This window comes from Streptopelia decaocto (assembly GCF_964273445.1).
Source record: "Streptopelia decaocto genome assembly, chromosome: 4".
NCBI classification, from domain to species: Eukaryota; Metazoa; Chordata; class Aves; order Columbiformes; family Columbidae; genus Streptopelia; species Streptopelia decaocto.
The window spans coordinates 66,584,585-66,602,446 of record NC_138658.1 but is presented as its reverse complement, the minus strand read 5'-3'; the positions used below and the strand labels follow the sequence as shown (position 1 = coordinate 66,602,446).

At 41.7% G+C, this 17,862-nt stretch overlaps 1 protein-coding gene across 3 annotated transcripts in view; it reads left to right on the top strand.

Moving 5' to 3' along the window:
- Positions 1–17,862, top strand: part of AFAP1 (actin filament associated protein 1) — a 119,858-nt gene continuing 101,996 nt past the window's right edge. Inside the window, exons 1-2 of one of the 3 annotated variants that reach the window (XM_082051274.1) lie at positions 36–80; positions 13,368–13,456. In XM_082051274.1, the coding sequence (XP_081907400.1) occupies positions 13,375–13,456 (82 nt within the window). In that variant the 5' untranslated portion in view covers positions 36–80; positions 13,368–13,374. Of the gene's footprint in view, positions 81–13,307; positions 13,457–17,862 lie in introns of those variants that run through there. The other 2 variants (XM_082051275.1, XM_082051276.1) reach the window with 2 other exon arrangements.

The following is a 17,862-nucleotide window of genomic DNA, read 5'->3' as shown; positions in this document are numbered from 1 at the left end:
CGCGGTGCTGGCTGCGCTCCGCGGCCGGAGCTGCGTGGAGCCCGCTTTGTGCCGGCAGCCGCGGCAGGACGGCTGGAAAGGTAGGACGGCTCCCGCGGCCTCCCTCTCCCCGCTCCGGGCAGCATCTGCCTTCCCAGCTCCGCGGGCGGGGAGGGAAAAGAGGAGGAAAAAAAGAGGGAGGGGAAGGGCTGGATTCAGAAAAGGGCTTTTTCTACCCAGGCTCCGCCGCTGCTCCAGGCAGCCCCGTGATAGGAAAGCTGTGGGGTTACTGGAAAAAAAGCCTAAAAAAAAAACCAGACCAAGTCTCGCTCGCTTTCTTGGCCGGAGAAGCACATGGAAAAAGCTGTGGGGGAGCCCGAGCATCAGGCGGCGGCAGCTCGGGCGGCTGCCGTCCCCCTCGACTCCCCGCCGGGCCCCGGCATCGCCGCCCGGTGCGGCCCGTGCCCCGGCGTGGAAGAAGCAGAAATGCGGCTGAGACCCTCCGGAGTGAAACCTGCTGTTTGCGACCCAGAAACTTGCATCCCCTCCCGGGGAAGGGCACCAGCCTGCTGCTTTGTACAGCTGAGAGTTTCATTATTTTCTGCCTTTTAGGGTGGGAAGAGGTGGTCTCTCTCCAGACTTTACCACTTGAACCCGTTTCATCATAGCGGAGAGATTGCATCATGTTACAGTCCTGGATTCAGTAGGGGCAAAGGCGAAACGAACCATCCTTGTGGATCAGTCCCATTGACTTCCCCGTCCGACCCCTCCATTTGATTTCCTGTTCAACAGGGAGTTAACACGAACCAGCAGCCTGCGATTGGTAGGCGGCGGTTCAGTTCACAGCGACGTATTTTGATTTCTTCCACTGCGGGTTTTTTTTGGAAATTCAATTTTAACTTCGTTGGTTCTATGCGCGTTATGTGTCTTGTGTAGGGGGAACAGAGCGAACTTGCTAAAGATTTGGCCAGTAGGAAAATAAAAGGAGGTAAAAGAGCCAGATAAACAGCCAAAAGCAGATGTCGCTTTATAAACTACAAGCTCTGGAGTCAGAGGAGGTGAATGGATTCAGGCAGGCAGCCCTCGGGAACTGCGGCGTTCACCTGCCCAGAAAGGCAGTGTAGCTGAATGAATGCATGCTTCTGAAAGGCAAGACAAGACAGATGTCAGGAACAGAGAATTATTTAGCTAATTTCCCCTCTGGATCCTATACAATCAGTTTAATGCAAACACTTGGTGTGTCTGTGCCCGTTTTATTTATCATATCTTTGCAATGACTGATCTTTTCAGCTGACACCTGACTATAAAATACATCTCAAAACCAGAGAGATCTAATTACTGCAGTCCAGGGCTTTCTAAGCCAATGGATTCTGCTGTTCTTTGTGCACTTCTTTGTTTTTTTCCATGGGGAAAAAAAATGTGACAGCACAGCTTGGTTCAACTCTCGGAGGTGTTTTCTGTAATTGTGGTATCTCGCCCTCGTAGGTGCTTTGTTGCTGCTTGCTCCGAGTGTTACAAGGACACTTTTTTCTTTCCTGAAAATAGCACTATTATGAACTTCTTTTTCTCTGCTTCTCCGGGAAGGGTCGGTACAGGGGGACAAGGGAACAGCTTGGGAGCCAGATGGATCCATCCATCAGTGCTCTGCTATATGGGCACTTGGTGCCCTTCAGTCATCCCTTGCGCCTCCTGGTGGTTTCCATAGAAAGAGCTGCACAATTACTTTCTTTTGAACAATTCCTTTTTCCTTTTGGAGCTGGGGTGGAGGAGAAATGAATCCTGCGTTAGAGCGGGAGGGAGACCAGTCCTGTCTTTCTGTGGTTATAGCACATCAGATGGCTGTGTTAAGAAAAATCTGAAATGGATTCTGAAAAGAAGCATCTACAGTTTTCTTTGTGTGTCTGGATACCCAGTGATGGCAGTGATGAGCCTGTCCACAGAACAATGAGCTGTTCACTGCCTTTGGTGATATGTGGCACTGTTTGGTGTGTCCCAGGAAATATGTCAGCAAAATTCAAAGTGTTATGTGGTGTTCCTGGGTCTCAGGTAGATTTTTAGACAAAGGGATTTGTAAAATCTTTGGGACTGAAATTGCAGTGTTTCTTGAAGCAGTGGCAATGAGGGGTAAAATGTAAAGACACTTCAGTGGGTTGGCTATTCACAGTATTTTAAAACCTTACAACCTTAGTAGAGAGGTTTCTCATTTGCATCTCCCAAAGCTCTCAAAAATTGAAGGGATACTGTCAGAGACATTAAAAAAATATAAATATTGAAATCTTAATGGGGCAGGCTGTATTTGGTACACAAACGACTAATTGTGCTGTTCCTTTCAGTGGTGCAAAGAGAACGTGCTGTAAGGGCAGATCAGGAATTGTCTTGCCCCACTGCTCACTGCAGACTTCCCTGAGACGTTGCCCCAGGACAAAGAGCCAGCGCTCAGGGCTGGTTTATGCAATCTGCAGTTGACTGATTTATTTTCCAGCCATATTCAAAACTTTTGTTTCTGATACGTCAGTCAGCGGGAGGATGGTGTCCAGGAGCCTGCCTGGTTAACTGCATTGTTCAAAGCTGCACTCTTTGTATTGTGAGGAGGGGGTGAGGAGGAATGGATGCGCTTTATATTCATTTGCAAGAGATCTCTTGATGAATTGGAAGGGTGGGATGCAAGGACTTAATGCTTCTGAACTCCCATACAGTTTAGTTTGCTCTGTTATTATGGTTTTAGTCACACTAAAGCCTACCGTGTCAACTTTAAAAAAAAATCATGCACCTCTTCCAGTTACGCAATTCAACTTGTTTTACATGTGAATGACACCTAGCTACTGGTATGACCCTGAATTTCCTCTGATTCATTGGTTTATTAACAAATAGAGTGTTTCATCTGGCACAGGAGCTGTCTGTCTGGGCTGGGCAGGTGAGTGTGTTACACACTCAGTAGATGTTATTCCAGCATATGTATCCAGTAGATGTTTTTAGGTATAATATAGATAATATAAAATGTTCTTAGGCTCCCAGTTAAACTCTTATACCCAAACCCAACAAAAATAAGAGAAAAATGGAAGTAAACCGCAGTACAGTTACTGTGAACTCTGAACCAGGAGTTAAAAAGCTCAGTCTTGTATGCACTCCTCTTCTACATCTGTTAAGGTTATCTATTGAAATTTAGGAAGAATTGGCTTTTCTACTATGAAGCATCCTAGGCTGGCTTTAAAGCAAATTCAAGTTTTTAATATACCAGATTTCTTTTGGGGGAGTGTCTGTATAAAGCAATACTGAGAATCATCTGTCAGCACTATGAGCAGGTAAGAAAACATGTAGATGCAATTACATAAGGGTGACCCTGAGTGCTGTGTCAGACTTCACCCACCCGTCTGCCTGTATGGGAAGGTCTTGTATATGCACCAGCACTGTAAAATATTATGTATAAATTAAATTGTCTTACTTTCTGACTGAAAGTTAATTCTTGACTCTCCAGGTGATGAGGCATGTGCTGATGCTATTAATGCTAATAAATGGTATTGCAGGAACATAATTGGGGTTTGTGGAAAGGGGAGGTGTCTGATAGCAGATAACAAATGACAATTTTAGGACAAAGTCTTATTTTCCAGAGGTGTGGTAAGAAATTAAATCCTGAATGGCAGAGAAGTAGAGTTGTCTGCCTTCCATTATCCCTCTTCCACCTTGACAGAAAGGCGGTCATTACAAAGGGCATGTGGAAGGATTTGACTGCTCAAGGTGCTGAGCACTGTTAATGCATAGCAACATCCATATGAGCTGATGGTGATCACCTCTCTTAGAGTAGCCCTGGGAGAATACATTAGGCTGTGAAAAGGAAGAATCAATACCGGTTGTATATTTTACCAGTGTCCATCAAGAAACCTAGGAAAGAAACTCCTAAGAGGATTTTTTTTGATAAGTTTGAATTTATATAGATACTGCTCCTTACAGGTAGTGGTAGCTTAGAAGCTGATGGTATATGTTTGTCAGTAAAATAAGCAGAACCGTATAGGTCTGTCTTCTTTAAATCTCTTTCCTAGGCTGAAAAAGAAATAAACATTAAAAAAAAAAAAAATGGTGCATTTTTCCTTTCATAGTGACATGGTGGGATTTTTGTCTGTCTGGGGAATTTCTGCTGCCAGTATCTCTCTTCCATCATGTATTTTTGAGCCGAGTGATAAAGTCTGTCTTTCTCTAGGACAGATGTTGGTGATGTCCCTATTCAGCCAAAATCTTTATGAGTACAAGATGCCAAATAAAAGTATTTCCACGTGTTAATAGTAAGTGCCAGAAAAGAGTACACAGGTGGTTTCAAATTTAAGCTGTAATTTAGCTGATGTCTCAAAGATAACGGCATTTTGCCCCCAAGAAATACAGCACTTTGTGTATGTGAGGTAATTGCTGTGAGTTGCACTGAATATATATTATTCATTAGGGGACTGTCATTATATCATGTTTGTGAATTCCCCAAAGTCTCTTATCACTGTCCTAATCACATCTGAACATTTAGGGAAAACAAGATTTTGGTGTCTTACTCGACTGACTGATGTTCTGGCTGGCTGAATTTATCCTGAGCTGGTAGCCACTTTTAATGAGTATGCTTGGTTCATCAGAAATGAACGAACTTTGGGGAAGGAGCTTAATTCATGTAGTCGCATTATCAGGGACACACTCTGCAGAGAATATGTGGTGGTATGTTATCTCAGTTTTGCAGAAAAGCAAACAGTAAAAGCTCTTTAACATGCTGCTTCCATGCGAGACCACTATGAACCGTCTTCAAATGTATAAAGGCTCAATATTTGGCCAGTTGCTGTGGGTGGATCTTTTTTGTCCATTAAAGTATGTTTAACTATCTCTTTGATGCTTATCTTGTCTCTCATCGGTTACACGTGCTTATGGCATTCCTGTTCAAATCTGGAAGAGGTAAGGAGGGAATTTCCCTATTATTAGCAATTAGCAGATCCAGATTTTGTTTTGCTGTAGCGTTTCTTACCAGGAGCAGCTGCAAATGGAGAATTACAGTGTGACCTTCACAGCATTTCCTATTGCGGTCATCAATCAGATCTGGCAGGAGCTTTATCGCATCTATCAGTGTGGCTCATAAGACACATGCTGTCTAGTCTGGGGGAAAAAAACAAACAAACAAGGGGAGCTACGGGAGGTTTTGTTTAAAATAAAACATCCAGGAGTGAGGTTTTCCCATGTGTGCCAGCTTTGTAAGCAGATTTCAATTTTTACTGTGTGCTGTTGGGCTGGTTAATAAAACATGGTGATTGTAAAGCAATGGAAGAGACGTCTACTAAGTCTCAATGGCACTGGCAAATTGTTCACTAGCTTGGCAGTCGATACTTTCCAGTCTCATTCTAATCCTCTGCATTATTTTTACTAGGCAGTTCAAGCAGTTAGCTTATTTTAGGTGTTTTCTGCACACATTAATATTAGGGAATAAAGAAAGATTTTCAGACTTCTCTGATTCTTATAGGAGATAACGCAGCTTTCTCAGATTAAGTGGTTTACTATTTTTCATGGGAACGCAGACCCTAGGGCTCTTTTGGGGGCAGGTTTATAATGTTGTGGCCAAGGTCAGCGGATCATCTGCAACATCCCACTTCCAAGCATGCAAAACATTATTAACGCCCTGGAAGTTTCATTTGTTTTTGTGAGTGTTTGTTTTTCCCTACTGCCCTTGGTCTGGTTGTAGAGTTATACTGACATATACACAATTCTGTATTCTTAGATTTCTTTTCCCTGTTACACCGCGTTCCCTGCTTTTTTCAAACTCCTTTGCTCTCCTTTTTTTGCCAGCTGCAGTTAAGTGCAATTTTCTTGCCTTCCTTTCCAGGCTCGGAACAGTGACAGGTTGTCACCTCATGCCAGGCTTTTTTGCAGTCAAAGTACCAGCTAGCAGTTAAATGGGAGAGCAAGAAATAGCAGGGACAGGCAGAATTGCTAACATGTAATTCTAACTTCCTTCATGGGCACATATTGTGTGTATATATGATAAATATAGATATATATGCAGATGTATAGAGATAGATATACAGTGTGTTTATGTATAGGTACTAGATACAAGAGATGCATTTGACACATAGGTTTTCTGAGAAAAGTGGCTAATTACTACTAATAATATGTATTTCCTGTTATACTATCAAGTAAAAGGTTAAGGCCCTGAACTTCAAGCTGGCAATGTTCATGGCCAAGAGCAGGGTGCGATCTATAATTTTTGTGGTTTTTAAGCAGTTCTTGGCAGAAATAGCCTTGGTACCACATTTGGGCAAGGAAGCTTGAAATGCCATAAGAAATGTGCAATAGCAGGTGCAAGGAAAATGCTCATAAAATGTGAAATACATTTAGCAAAATGGTTATCTACTCTGTCAGGAAAAAAATCACGTGAATTGGCTCGCTTGCTATGGAAAGAATTACTTTTGTGGTTTTCCTCTGTGTGTGCCGTGTCAGTTTGACAGGTTTTATGGCCCCAGCTGCTGAACTGTCCCTAGGCAGGGCAGCGGCTGCTGCTCTCAAACCCTGCCCTGGAGACCAGCAAACCTGAGTGGAAAGGATCCTGCCTGAAATGATGCCGCATGTCATCTGCCTTCAAATGCCGGGGCTCTCCCTGAGGAGTTTAGCATCCGAGGGGAAGGGTTTGACAGACAGACATCCTTGGGTGGTGTCAGATGGTGCTCTGCTCTGCTCTGCGTGCCAGTGGTGCCTGTTTTCACTGTTGAGCCAGCATCAGCCCCTGCGTCCCAGCTCAGCATCTCTGCCCAAGCAGGGGATGGGGCCAGGAGAGGCTGAAATGCTGGACCATGAGCTCCAGCAGCCAGGTGCTGCAGCTGTGCAGCTGCTCAGCAGAGTGGTTTTAGGAGGCCAAAGACATACGCGGGCCTGCTCCAGGAGGACGATGAGGAGGTGAGGGGAAGCTGCTACCAGGAATTGGTCTCAAGAGCTGAGTCCTGTGTTGTCATTTGAGGGCTCTTGCTTCATGAGGATGCAGCAAACCAGCTGCCTGCCTGCTGCTGGCTTAGATTGAATGAAAAGACATAGTTCCAGCCCTGCAAGCAGGGTGTGCCACAAGGGGGAAATGATAAAAAGGCAGGAGTTGAAAATAAGATAGATAATGTAAAAGGCAAAGTCGCTAGATAAGGAGAAGCAGGGCTGCTGAGTGTCACCGGGCGGCGGTGGCCAGGAGCTGAGCTGCAGAGGGGCCACTCTTTGATGCTGTTCTGCTGCCAGAGCTTAACATAGATCAAACTGAAATAAACTGCCCTTGTGGAGAGAGGGATTTATTCTTCTAAGCCAAGTCCATGCTAGGAAATTGAGTGAAATACTTATGGGATGTCGTTGCTGGCCGTAGGAGATACAGACAGAAGAAAAGAAATACCTGAAAATGCTAGGTGCTAACTGATTTTCAACTCAGTTGAAATACAACATTATCAAAGAATACCCTTTGGAAATGAAAAGATCTGTTTCTTGGGGGTGGAAAAAAATATTCATGAGCTTCTGTGAATATACAGAGCTCTTCTTGCTCGATCCCTCTATCTGCACCATGTGTTTGCCGTTAGGACCATGAAAAGCTGTAAGTCTCCTTGAGCAGAGGATGATGGGTGCAGTGGGTCCTTCAGGAAGAACCAGGAGAGCCGAAAGGAGATAGAGGCTAGGTCAGGCCACAGCATTGTGTTTGGACCTTAACAGGAATGAAATCCACCCTGGAGAGTCTTGGGGAAAATTCTGGACAAGGGCCAGTGTTAATAATGCTGAGTGCAGATGGGTGCGACCCCACCTGGTTACGAAAACAATCCTATTTCCAAGGTTAGTTAGTTCTGCTGAAAAAAGTGATATTCAAGTAAGTCTAATTTAAAAGGAAAGAAAACAGTTGGAGACCTTAAAAAACCCCACAAAACAAACTGAAAAAAACTAAAAGTCTCTCACTTCAGAAATTAATGAAAACAACCCCCCAAACATGTAGACAGCTGAAAGAATACACCAAAAACCTCAGATAAACAAAACAAGTGTCCTCTGGGGAAAAGAAGAACTGTTCCCTCTCTGGGAAAGTTTTTCTGTTCCCCTGGCTTGTGAACTTTACATCTTCTCTGGGACTTTCTGCTGTCTTTGCTTCACTTGTTGCATCTTCTTGGTCTCCTGCACGTCTTTCCCTGGAGCTCAGAGAAGTGTTTATGCAAGTGCTCGGCTCTAAATAAATGCATCATCTTATTTGATGTTGCTGAGATTAGTGCTTGGGGTTGTGCGTGTGTTTAGGCTACTCTGCTGAACAGGAACCCCTGGGGACAGGAGTCTGCTCAGGAGGTGTGTGCATGTGCCCACCCTCAAATCAACCTTTCTGTCCCCAAAGGAGCCCTGAGCCCTCCCACCAGCCTCTACCAAGACACATTCCCCCTTGTGACAGCCACATCACGAGCCCAGAGCTGATCTGGATCAAACCATGTCCAACAAGCCAACAAGATGCAGCAGTTAATTTTAACCTGACTCAAATCCCAATTAATCTCTTGGTGACTGCTCTTCCCGTCTGTCTGTCTGCAGTGACTGAGCCTTGCAGCATCTCAGTGCTGCAATTTCCTTCACATCCCTTTGGATCTTCTCTTTTAGTATTGTTTACAAAATGCAGAGTCTGGATTTTGCATGTGTGGAAAATCTTGCTGAGAGCGGTCACCTCTTTGACTTCATCTTCTCCCAGTCTCTCATTTTTCTTTCTTCTTGCTTATAGTCCAACTATGTAGCTTTAAAAAGTAATTAGAGTGTAAAAAATAAGCTATACAGAAGGCTTCCCTGTAAACAGTCGCTTTCCGTACAACCTAAGGGCAATTACAGGTGTGTGTAGAAGGCCCACACAACTGTATCCCCTAAAGAAACAGCTGAAATACTGATTAAATTACAAGCAAAGCAAAAGCTGTCTTGAAAGAGGTATAATGTTTGGGGATTTTTAGACTTCTTCAACCCTTTCCAACTCCTTCATCTTCTTTTTCCTACCACATATTAGTATATTTTAAGCATTATGCTGTACTTGCACTTGGGGATTCCTTTCTGGTTTTTGGTCAGCGCATCTGTGGGCTCCAAGATGTAAGTACAAACTCAGATTGGCCTGAAGTTTATTGTACTTTATGAGAGCAAAGGGTGAAATAAGCCTTTGAGACTCTGGGTCATTTGGGCTAGGTTTCCTGACATACCAGCCCTTACAAAAAAACAGCTGTTCTGGGGTTGTCACTCTGCCAGTTTTCAAGAAAAACAACCAAATAAAGAAAAAATACTCTGCCAAATAGGGATCAAACCTTAGCTTGGTTTGAGTGTGCTGTAAGTAGTTTTGGTCTGCATTTACACTAATTAAGTTCTTTCCCTTCAGGGAGGTGACTTGGAAGCAATCTTTATGGAGGAGTCCAGCCCTTTCCCTGTGCATCACTGTAGGGAAGGGCTGCTTACTACTGAGGTCTAAATGCTCTCCTCGGTGAGTCAGGATCTGGACAACCCAGAGCAAGATCTAAATGCAAATAGCTAAAAGATAGGTGACAAGAAGGTACACAGCATTCCTAGGTGTGATTGTGAAGCTAATCTTGGCCTGGGGACATTGCCCTGATGGTCTAGTCACCTGGATAAGCCAGGACCAAAGTTGCCCAGAGAAAACATAGCAGGAATGTGCCCTTGCTCAAGCTATAGCTGCCATCAGTGACCTACAGAGCGCTTGGTACCCTAGAGCAGCTCTTTACATGTTAATAACTGCTAAAAATTTAATGACCTCATGAGATGGGAGAGGAAGTAGGAACTGGAAGTGGCAGGTGCTCAGGGTGCAGAAGGAAAAACTGACTTTGTCTCCCTGAATGCCTGAAACAAATGCATGATAGAGTTTTGGTACATTGGTCACCTGTCTCATCAGCCCTGCTAGTGCCTTGACATTCCCGAGATCCGAGTATAAAACCTCAGTCCTCACTTTAATGAAGTACATAGGAGCATGAGAAGCACATAAGAATCCCAAAGCATCTTCTTCTTGCTATAGTCACTCCTGTTTTATAAGCTTTCATCTTAACTCCTGCAACTCAATGAGTTTAGGAACACTCCTAAAATCTGGGATAAACAAGCATTTATCTGCTTTACCTGGGAAACTTAATTGTTGGAATAATGCTACGTGTTACATCCCTAGGACCATTTGTCACACCACTTTTGAACTGCAGTTTACAGGGATTAGCTCACCTTCCCCTTCTGTCAAGCAGTCTATGGAGCAAGTATCTTACATGTTGTTTGACAGCCCTGTACTCCTTACGTGAGCAGTGTCACGTAATGCTATACTATTTGCTATTCAAATTACAGACTGTGCTCTTCTCCTAACGAGCCACTGGAAAAGAACCACTCAAGTTATCTCACTGGTGTGAGATGTGCAGCGACTCTCCACACATTCGTCCAGTTTTCTTTGATTGCATTCACTAGGGTCAGCTATAGGGGGCCATGATCATCCCAGAGCAGTTCACTTCATTATAGCAGTCTGCCAAAACAATCCTTCCCCTTTTGAGTTCAGCTGCACCCAGTGCAATGAAGGAACTAAAAGGATGTGTATAATTCTAGAGGGCTCTTAGCAGCTCTGGGAGGCGTGGAATGAAACATGGCTCTGTATGTACCATAGCACTTCACAGGGTGGTTTTGATGCAGTCAGTAATAAAGAGCATTTTTGCATGGTTCAGAAAGGCACAAAATAATATTTAGCATCTGTACCTGTGTGATAATAGTCTGTCAGGGTATAACTACATGGCAGCAGACACAGGGCATGACAAGAAGGTTTTTCTTTGGGTTGGAGAAATTGTTCTTAGTGGCATAATTCTCCAAAACTGAAATGATTGGACATTTTCTGAGGTAAGCTTACCTAAGAAAATGTTAAATTCCTTTCCTCATTGTTTCTTTATTAAAGTGTGAATTTCTCCCCAGTGAGTTTTTTGTAAGGAGGAAACAGATACTCCACATTCACCAGTGGAAGTTGTCCAAAGCAGAAGAGGAAAATGCTATTTCAAGCTGTTAAAAATAGAATGATAAAAGCCACCTGGAAAAATAAATTTTCAGTGGTTGCCGAGTTCTCATATAAAGTGCATTTTCCTGTGGAATTATTATTTATGCTTTAGTAAACCTAATATAGCATTTAATAATGTTATTAATTTTTTAATTTGGCATTAGAATCAGTGTTGCCTCTTTCTTCCTGTGTTTAAGAAATAGCATCCATGCCTACAAAGAGTCTTTCTCTGTCTGTAGGCAAGTGAATTTTTGTCATTGACTAGTAAGAGGAAGATCAGGGACTTGGAACCCTAACAATAGGGCTGCTGGGAAATCACTGAACACCAGCAGAGAGCCCTTTCAGTGAGAATTGTCATTGTCTGCTGCCATTATCTTGTTTCACATTCAGCTTGTCTGCTGGCTTGAGACTAGTAGCAAAGATTACTAGAACCTGGCTTTTGAGGAGACCATTATTCTGTTTTCTTTATCTGATTGCACCATGGAATTATGTCACTGAATCAAAATTCTGGCTGTGGTAGACTGTGTGTCCTGGATGATTAAAAGCTTTGTCAGCATAAAGTTGCATGTTCTTTAATTTAAGGATCAGAGGTCTGCATCCTATCTGTTCCAAGTGCAAGGGCTAAGAAATGGCATTATTAAGCCAGCTAAACAACTTTAAAATGTATATTAAGACTTGCAAAGGGATTGTTTTGAATAGTTTTATATTGCCCCCTAGCTCCTTTATCTTCCCTTAGGGTTTTTTCCACCTTCTTCATATGTGCACCCATTTTCAGAATCCTTCAAGGGAAGACCTGTGTGTTCTGTAAAATAAGTAATAATTAATGTGTCTCTACTCTTTTGTTGTATCTTTTTTGTAGAATTTTTGCTAAGATACTTGTTAGGTCAGTTTGCTATCAATTTCCAGATTAAAAATCTTAACTTCTGCAGGGAAAATTTAAAGTGGTGCGTTGATTGTGACTGGTAGCTGCTTTTCCAAACGTATTTCCAAATGACCATCTATCAACATCTACTCATACAGGGCACTTTTCAGTGTAGGGTGAGCTCAATCTAACTGCATCATCCAAAGATAATATTTCTGCTGGACTTGGAAAACATTAAATGGGTTCGTCTCCACAGTGAAATCACTGCATTTGTAAATAACCTATCCCAAAATAATAATATTAATTATTATTTATGTTTATGCTTGTTCTTAAGCAAAAACCTGCCACATACTAGAGATTTTTTGGACTCAGCAAGCCTTTGGGACTGAATGATACCCTATGTGACTTTGCCCTACCTTCTATATAATTGTCTGACATCCTTTTCTTTTTGCCTTGCCTTACGCTGTATTTGATTAAGTACCTGCATCTGTTGTGAATTTTCATGGGAGGAGGTTATGGTAAAGCCAGTATCCTGACAAATTGCTTTGGAAAACAATGGTGAGAAAGTCTCACCTTGTAAGAAATGAGGCTGAGGTGCTCCAGCATGGTGATGTTCAGTCTTGCCAATGGACTATTGTTTGTGACTTCCTTCTCATCAAAAGACCATGGGTAGAAATGACATAGGTGATTTCATTTCAGATTATTTTTAGTCACTGTCCTTCAAGGACAGAATGTAACCCAAAATGTGCAAAGTGAAGCAGAGGGAAAACAACCTGGACATTGATTGAAGAGGAGAATGATTTCAAATAGTAACAAGATTTGTAAAATAAATGAATTGATGCTTATCTATATCAGGTCTAGGAGAGTAGTAATGGGATTTAGACGATTAGTGACGGGATATATAACTGCATTATTCAGTGTACTGCAGGAGCTGGAGGTCAATTGACATGGCTGAACTTATGTTGATAGGTGAGGAGAAGCCAGGGTACCAAATGCAGGGCAAACCCTTACCCTGCTCATCTGTGGGACCTGAGGGAATAGGCACGCTCTTTGTTAAAATGATTTTCATTATGTTTGTGGTGGCTTGTTGCATTGGTTGTTCCTGATACAAGGGTGACAGCTACAAACAGAAGTGCTTTCTTTTCCTCCCCCTTTCTCTTGGGACAGTGAGATGAAATATTTCATTCGTACATCAAGCTGTTATGTTTTTCACACCAGAGTTGTGAGGCTGGGTGAAAAAGACCTATGATGAGGCTGTGACAGGAGGAAGCTGAAATTAGAGTGAAATCAGAATGCATTTTTATCTTACATTTACTAATCCTGAAGATTAGCATTTTGAAATGTGCTTTCTAACTGAGAAACAGTTTGTTTTAATCAATTCACTTCTAAATTAGGACTCAACTATTGGTGCTTGGAAGGCACTCAGAAAAGCACTCACTTGGACCATCTGTATTGAAAGAATGGGAGTATGAAGCTAAGTGTCATCATATGTTCACAAGTTCTGCCTGTCCCTGGTGCTTCTGACAGCAGCCTCATGTGCGTGCTGAGCGAGTCAGAAACCGAGGAGACTCTATGGCAGCTCCCAGTGGTGCCAGTTAATATACACTTCAGAAAATGTAAGTCTAGATATTTCTCTTTTATTCTCAGTAAAACTTGTTACGCACAGGTAAAAGTTGACATAAAAATGATAAGTAACAATTATTATTAAAGATGTGTGTAAGTATAACACGACCATATTTAAACAACTTTCTAACTGTATTTAAAAAGCTTTACTGTAATGAGAAAGCTCTTTTTCACTTTCGTTTTGGTAAACATGGGATCAAATTTCCAAATTAAATGCATGTGAAAGCCAATAGGCACTTAGAGTGGGATACATCCTACCAGACTCGAGCCATGCACGGGAGAGGAGGTCCATAGCTGAGCTCATTCCCTGTAGACATCCTTTACAATCAGGGGATAGAAATCTGCTTCTCTAGGCTGTAATTAATCTGATCTGTTCTAGATGTCTATTTTAGGATGCCGACATTTCTCCATTGACTGTGCATTGAGCCTAGGGCAACTAGCTGAAATACAGATGACTACATTGTAAGAATTGGCATTTAGTCAGAGGAATGTCACCTCTAAATCTCAAGTGGTCTGCCTCCCTGCTTTCAACCCTATAAAATGAGTAATTCTTCTGAAGTAAAAGAATTTATTCAGGAGGCTTAAAACAAGATGATCATTCTTTGGATTTGTATAGATAGGTGGATTATTTGTGCTCTTAATTTAGGTTTACTCAGTGCTTACACAAAAGTCTGTCACAACATCTTTGCATGACTACTTCAATGCTTTGAAAGCTCAAGAGGCTCAGTAAAAACATCCTTGAAAAGAGGCTGGACATGCAGGAATGATGACTGAGACAGAATCTTGGAGAGTAAGTTTTATGATATAAAATTGTTAGCTGTGTGTTTCTGATAAGTGCTGTATAATGTTAGATCTCTCTTTTATGGGAAATTTGCCATATTGGTGCGGTATAAGATCATTTGTATACTGAACATCGGTTCATTCAGTTGTGAGATTTTTATTTAGACTGCTGTGCTCACTGCCTTACTAATTAAGATGTGTTTGGGTGTCCGAGGTTCTTAATCTTAAATAGGCCAACAATAATTAGTTTTATTATCTCTGTTTAAAGTTAAAAAGAAAAAAATATGTTGCCAAATCTTAGAAAAACATGTTCTGAAGACAGAGAAAGCAAAAAAAACCCTGGTTGTGTAGTGGCTTGGGACTCATCAGTTGGAGCTACATGGGAAACTACAGCTAGAATTTGGGAAAAATTTGTTACTTGTGTCCTTAGAGAAGGTGCCCTTTAGAGGCCATAATTTCTGGGAAGGGGAAGTATCTGGGTTTAACCAATAATTTATTAATCCTACACAAATCCTACATATGAGTAATGTCAGAGATTTGGGATTTTGAAAGGAGGTCCAGGGAGAACCAGTGGCTTGTATTTATTACCAGAACGTGATTTTTTTTATTCATAAGTATACTTCAGATTTGGACAGGAAGCAGAGCTATAGATAATTAGGAAATATGGCTTTCTTTAGCAGAAATCCATACATGAAGTATTGTATTGCAAACTGATCTCCTTAAAGGCTATTTTAAAACAAACTTTTATTTGTTTTAGTTTTTATTATATACTATATTATAGTACATATATATATATATATGTATATATATATAATTCTCAGGTAGTTTAGTAGAGTGATCATTGCCATAGAATTTAGTGAGGAGATTTACACAGAGATGGCTGGAAATTATAAACATGCAACAGTACTCAAATGACTCCAGTAGGAAATGAACACCCATAAGAACAGGGTTTTGTCCATGAGACCCAGTCAAAGTTCTTTACATGTGTGTTTAGATTGAAGCAAATGGGAAAATTCAGAGACTTAAATATGTCTATTGAAGCACCAGAAGGTCAAATAGAGCTGCAGATCTAGAAGATGCAGAGAGCCTTGTGAAGCTCCTTTGTCCTGGGGTTAACTTCATCCCTAACGCACACAGTGTACATAACCCATGTTCTGTATTCCTTTTCCTGTTGACATGTGTTTACTGGTGTCAGCCTTTGTCTGACTTTTTGTTGCTCTTCAAGTCTTAAAAATAGTTCAAAGACTTCGAAATAGTTTCAGCTATATTTAGAAATAACATAGTTCTTCACCACTGCTTCAGGCGGAATAATTGCTATCTGGCTACATCTTGCTTATATTACCTGTTGCAGGTGACCTCCCAGAAAGATTCATTATTGTTTGAAATGCGATGATTATTGCTGTATTGTTTTGCCTAAATATTTTTTGTTGAAGGAAAAAGAGAAGTTAAATATTCTTAAGAGCTGGAGAAGTAGAGCATGTATTAGAAAGCACTATTCATAAACACATCGCATTCAATCGAGTGTAGACCACTACAGGGTTGCTGTTTAGATAAGGCAAACATGCATTTACATGTTCTTTAAAAGGGCTTATGTTATGCTGAGCAGCTAGAGTTTACGTTAACATTCTGTATTAACCACGAAGGCAAGATAGAGCTAACTGAAAGCATCATACCTTGCTAGATATTTCTCTGCTTCCCCCAAAACTGTATCTAGATCCCTAGAACAACATCACAAGTTGCTACACATGTTGGAAGAGATCTGCTGTAGATACACACACAGCCCTCTTTACCTTACTGTCCAGAGAACTGCTAATATCTCTTGAAGATCTTAAATACAGCAAAATTTAAAAGGCTGGGCAGGGATTAAGAATTTAAGTGCCAGGAACAACCTTCTGGAGATGCCTCCCTTTTACTATTGACCTTGGTTTGGAAGAAACTGGTTTGTACCTGCAACTATGTAGTATATAGGTGCTTATACCCCTTCACTTCATAAGGATATTAATAAATACTACTTTGGATAGGATTTCTTGTCTTAAAACTAATTTGCAACTGATATTCTCCACTAGGAAGTAGTGAAGTCTGACTTAATAATTTAGAATCATATAATCATAGAATCATTTCAGTTGGAAGAGACCCTCAGGATCATTGAGTCCAAGCATAACCTAACTCTAGCACTAAACCATGACCATAAGAACCTCATCTAAACGCCTTTTAAACACTTCCAGGGATGGTGACTCCACCACTTCCCTGGGCAGCCTGTTTCAATGCCCAACAACCCTTTTCGTAAATAATTTTTTCCTCATATCCAATCTAAACCTTCCCTGGTGCAACTTGAGGCCATTTCCGCTTATCCTATCACTTGCTACTTGGGAGAAGAGACCAACCCCCTCCATGCTACAACCTCCTTTCAGGTAGTTGTAGACAGTGATAAGGTCTCCCCTCAGCCTCCTTTTCTCCAGGCTGAACAGCCCCAGTTCCTTCAGCTGCTCCTCATCAGAGTTGTGCTCCAGGCCCCTCACCAGCTTCATTGCACTCACCTGCACTCTCTTTAGTAGTTCAATGTCCTTCTTATGATGAGGGGCCCAAAACTGAACACAGTATTCAAGGTGCAGCCTTAGTAAAGTGTAGTAAAGTGCATTGCAAGTGTAGTTCTGGAATAAAAACATATACTGTTCAACAAGCCTATATAAACAGAGCACAGGCACTCAGTTTCAAAAAGGCGGAAACATCTAAATTTTTTTCTTCGAGCAGCCTCATTTGCTGCCCATGAATATATTTGGGGAGAATTTGCCCCAGATTCTTATTAGATGACTAGCTGGTGCCCATCACTCCCTGCCCTTCTGTTGCTATTCCACTATCAATGCCTTATAGCATGTATGTGTGTGTATATATGTATATATATATGTGTGTGTGTGTGTGTGTATAAATATATGTATTCCAGGGCTCTGCTTGGGTCAATGGAGAATGGCTGAGAGAAACTGTGCTGTGAAATGACTCTCAAATCTATGTCTACCCTGGCACTGAGATTTCTGAGGAAAATATATCCCCTGGGTCTTTCCAGTGGACCTGATTCTTTTCCTTTAATTTAGGCAAGCTTGCCCACTTTTCATGAGCCCAGGATGGAGCTGTGGAATTTTGCTGGAGTAACTCTAAGTAGAGCTAGATAGTGTTTCCAGCTGATGAATTTTTAGAGCTTGAGCTGTGGGATAGGAAAGACATACTTACTTTAACTGTGTTATGAACAGCTGATCTTATATATGAATGTGTGTGTGCGTAGTCTCTTACATTAGCATTTCTGCATGCATCTATACTGTGTAACAGGCATTCATAGACAAGCAACTAGACATACAATATTGTATGGAACCCACTGCAGGGGAATTCTGACCACTTTCAGGAGAGAATTCATCCTATCAGTTCAGATACATGTCCATTTTCTCAGGTAGTGGAAGCACCAAAGCTTTTCACCTAGTACACCCCTTCCTTAAAGGGCATGGGTTGCTTTTGTTTGTTTGGGGATTTTTTTCCTTTTTCAATATATTGCATTAATTTTCCATGCTGCTTGTGGATTCCAAAACCTTGCCAGGAAGTACTTCTAAAATTGCTGACTTCTCTTGGTTGT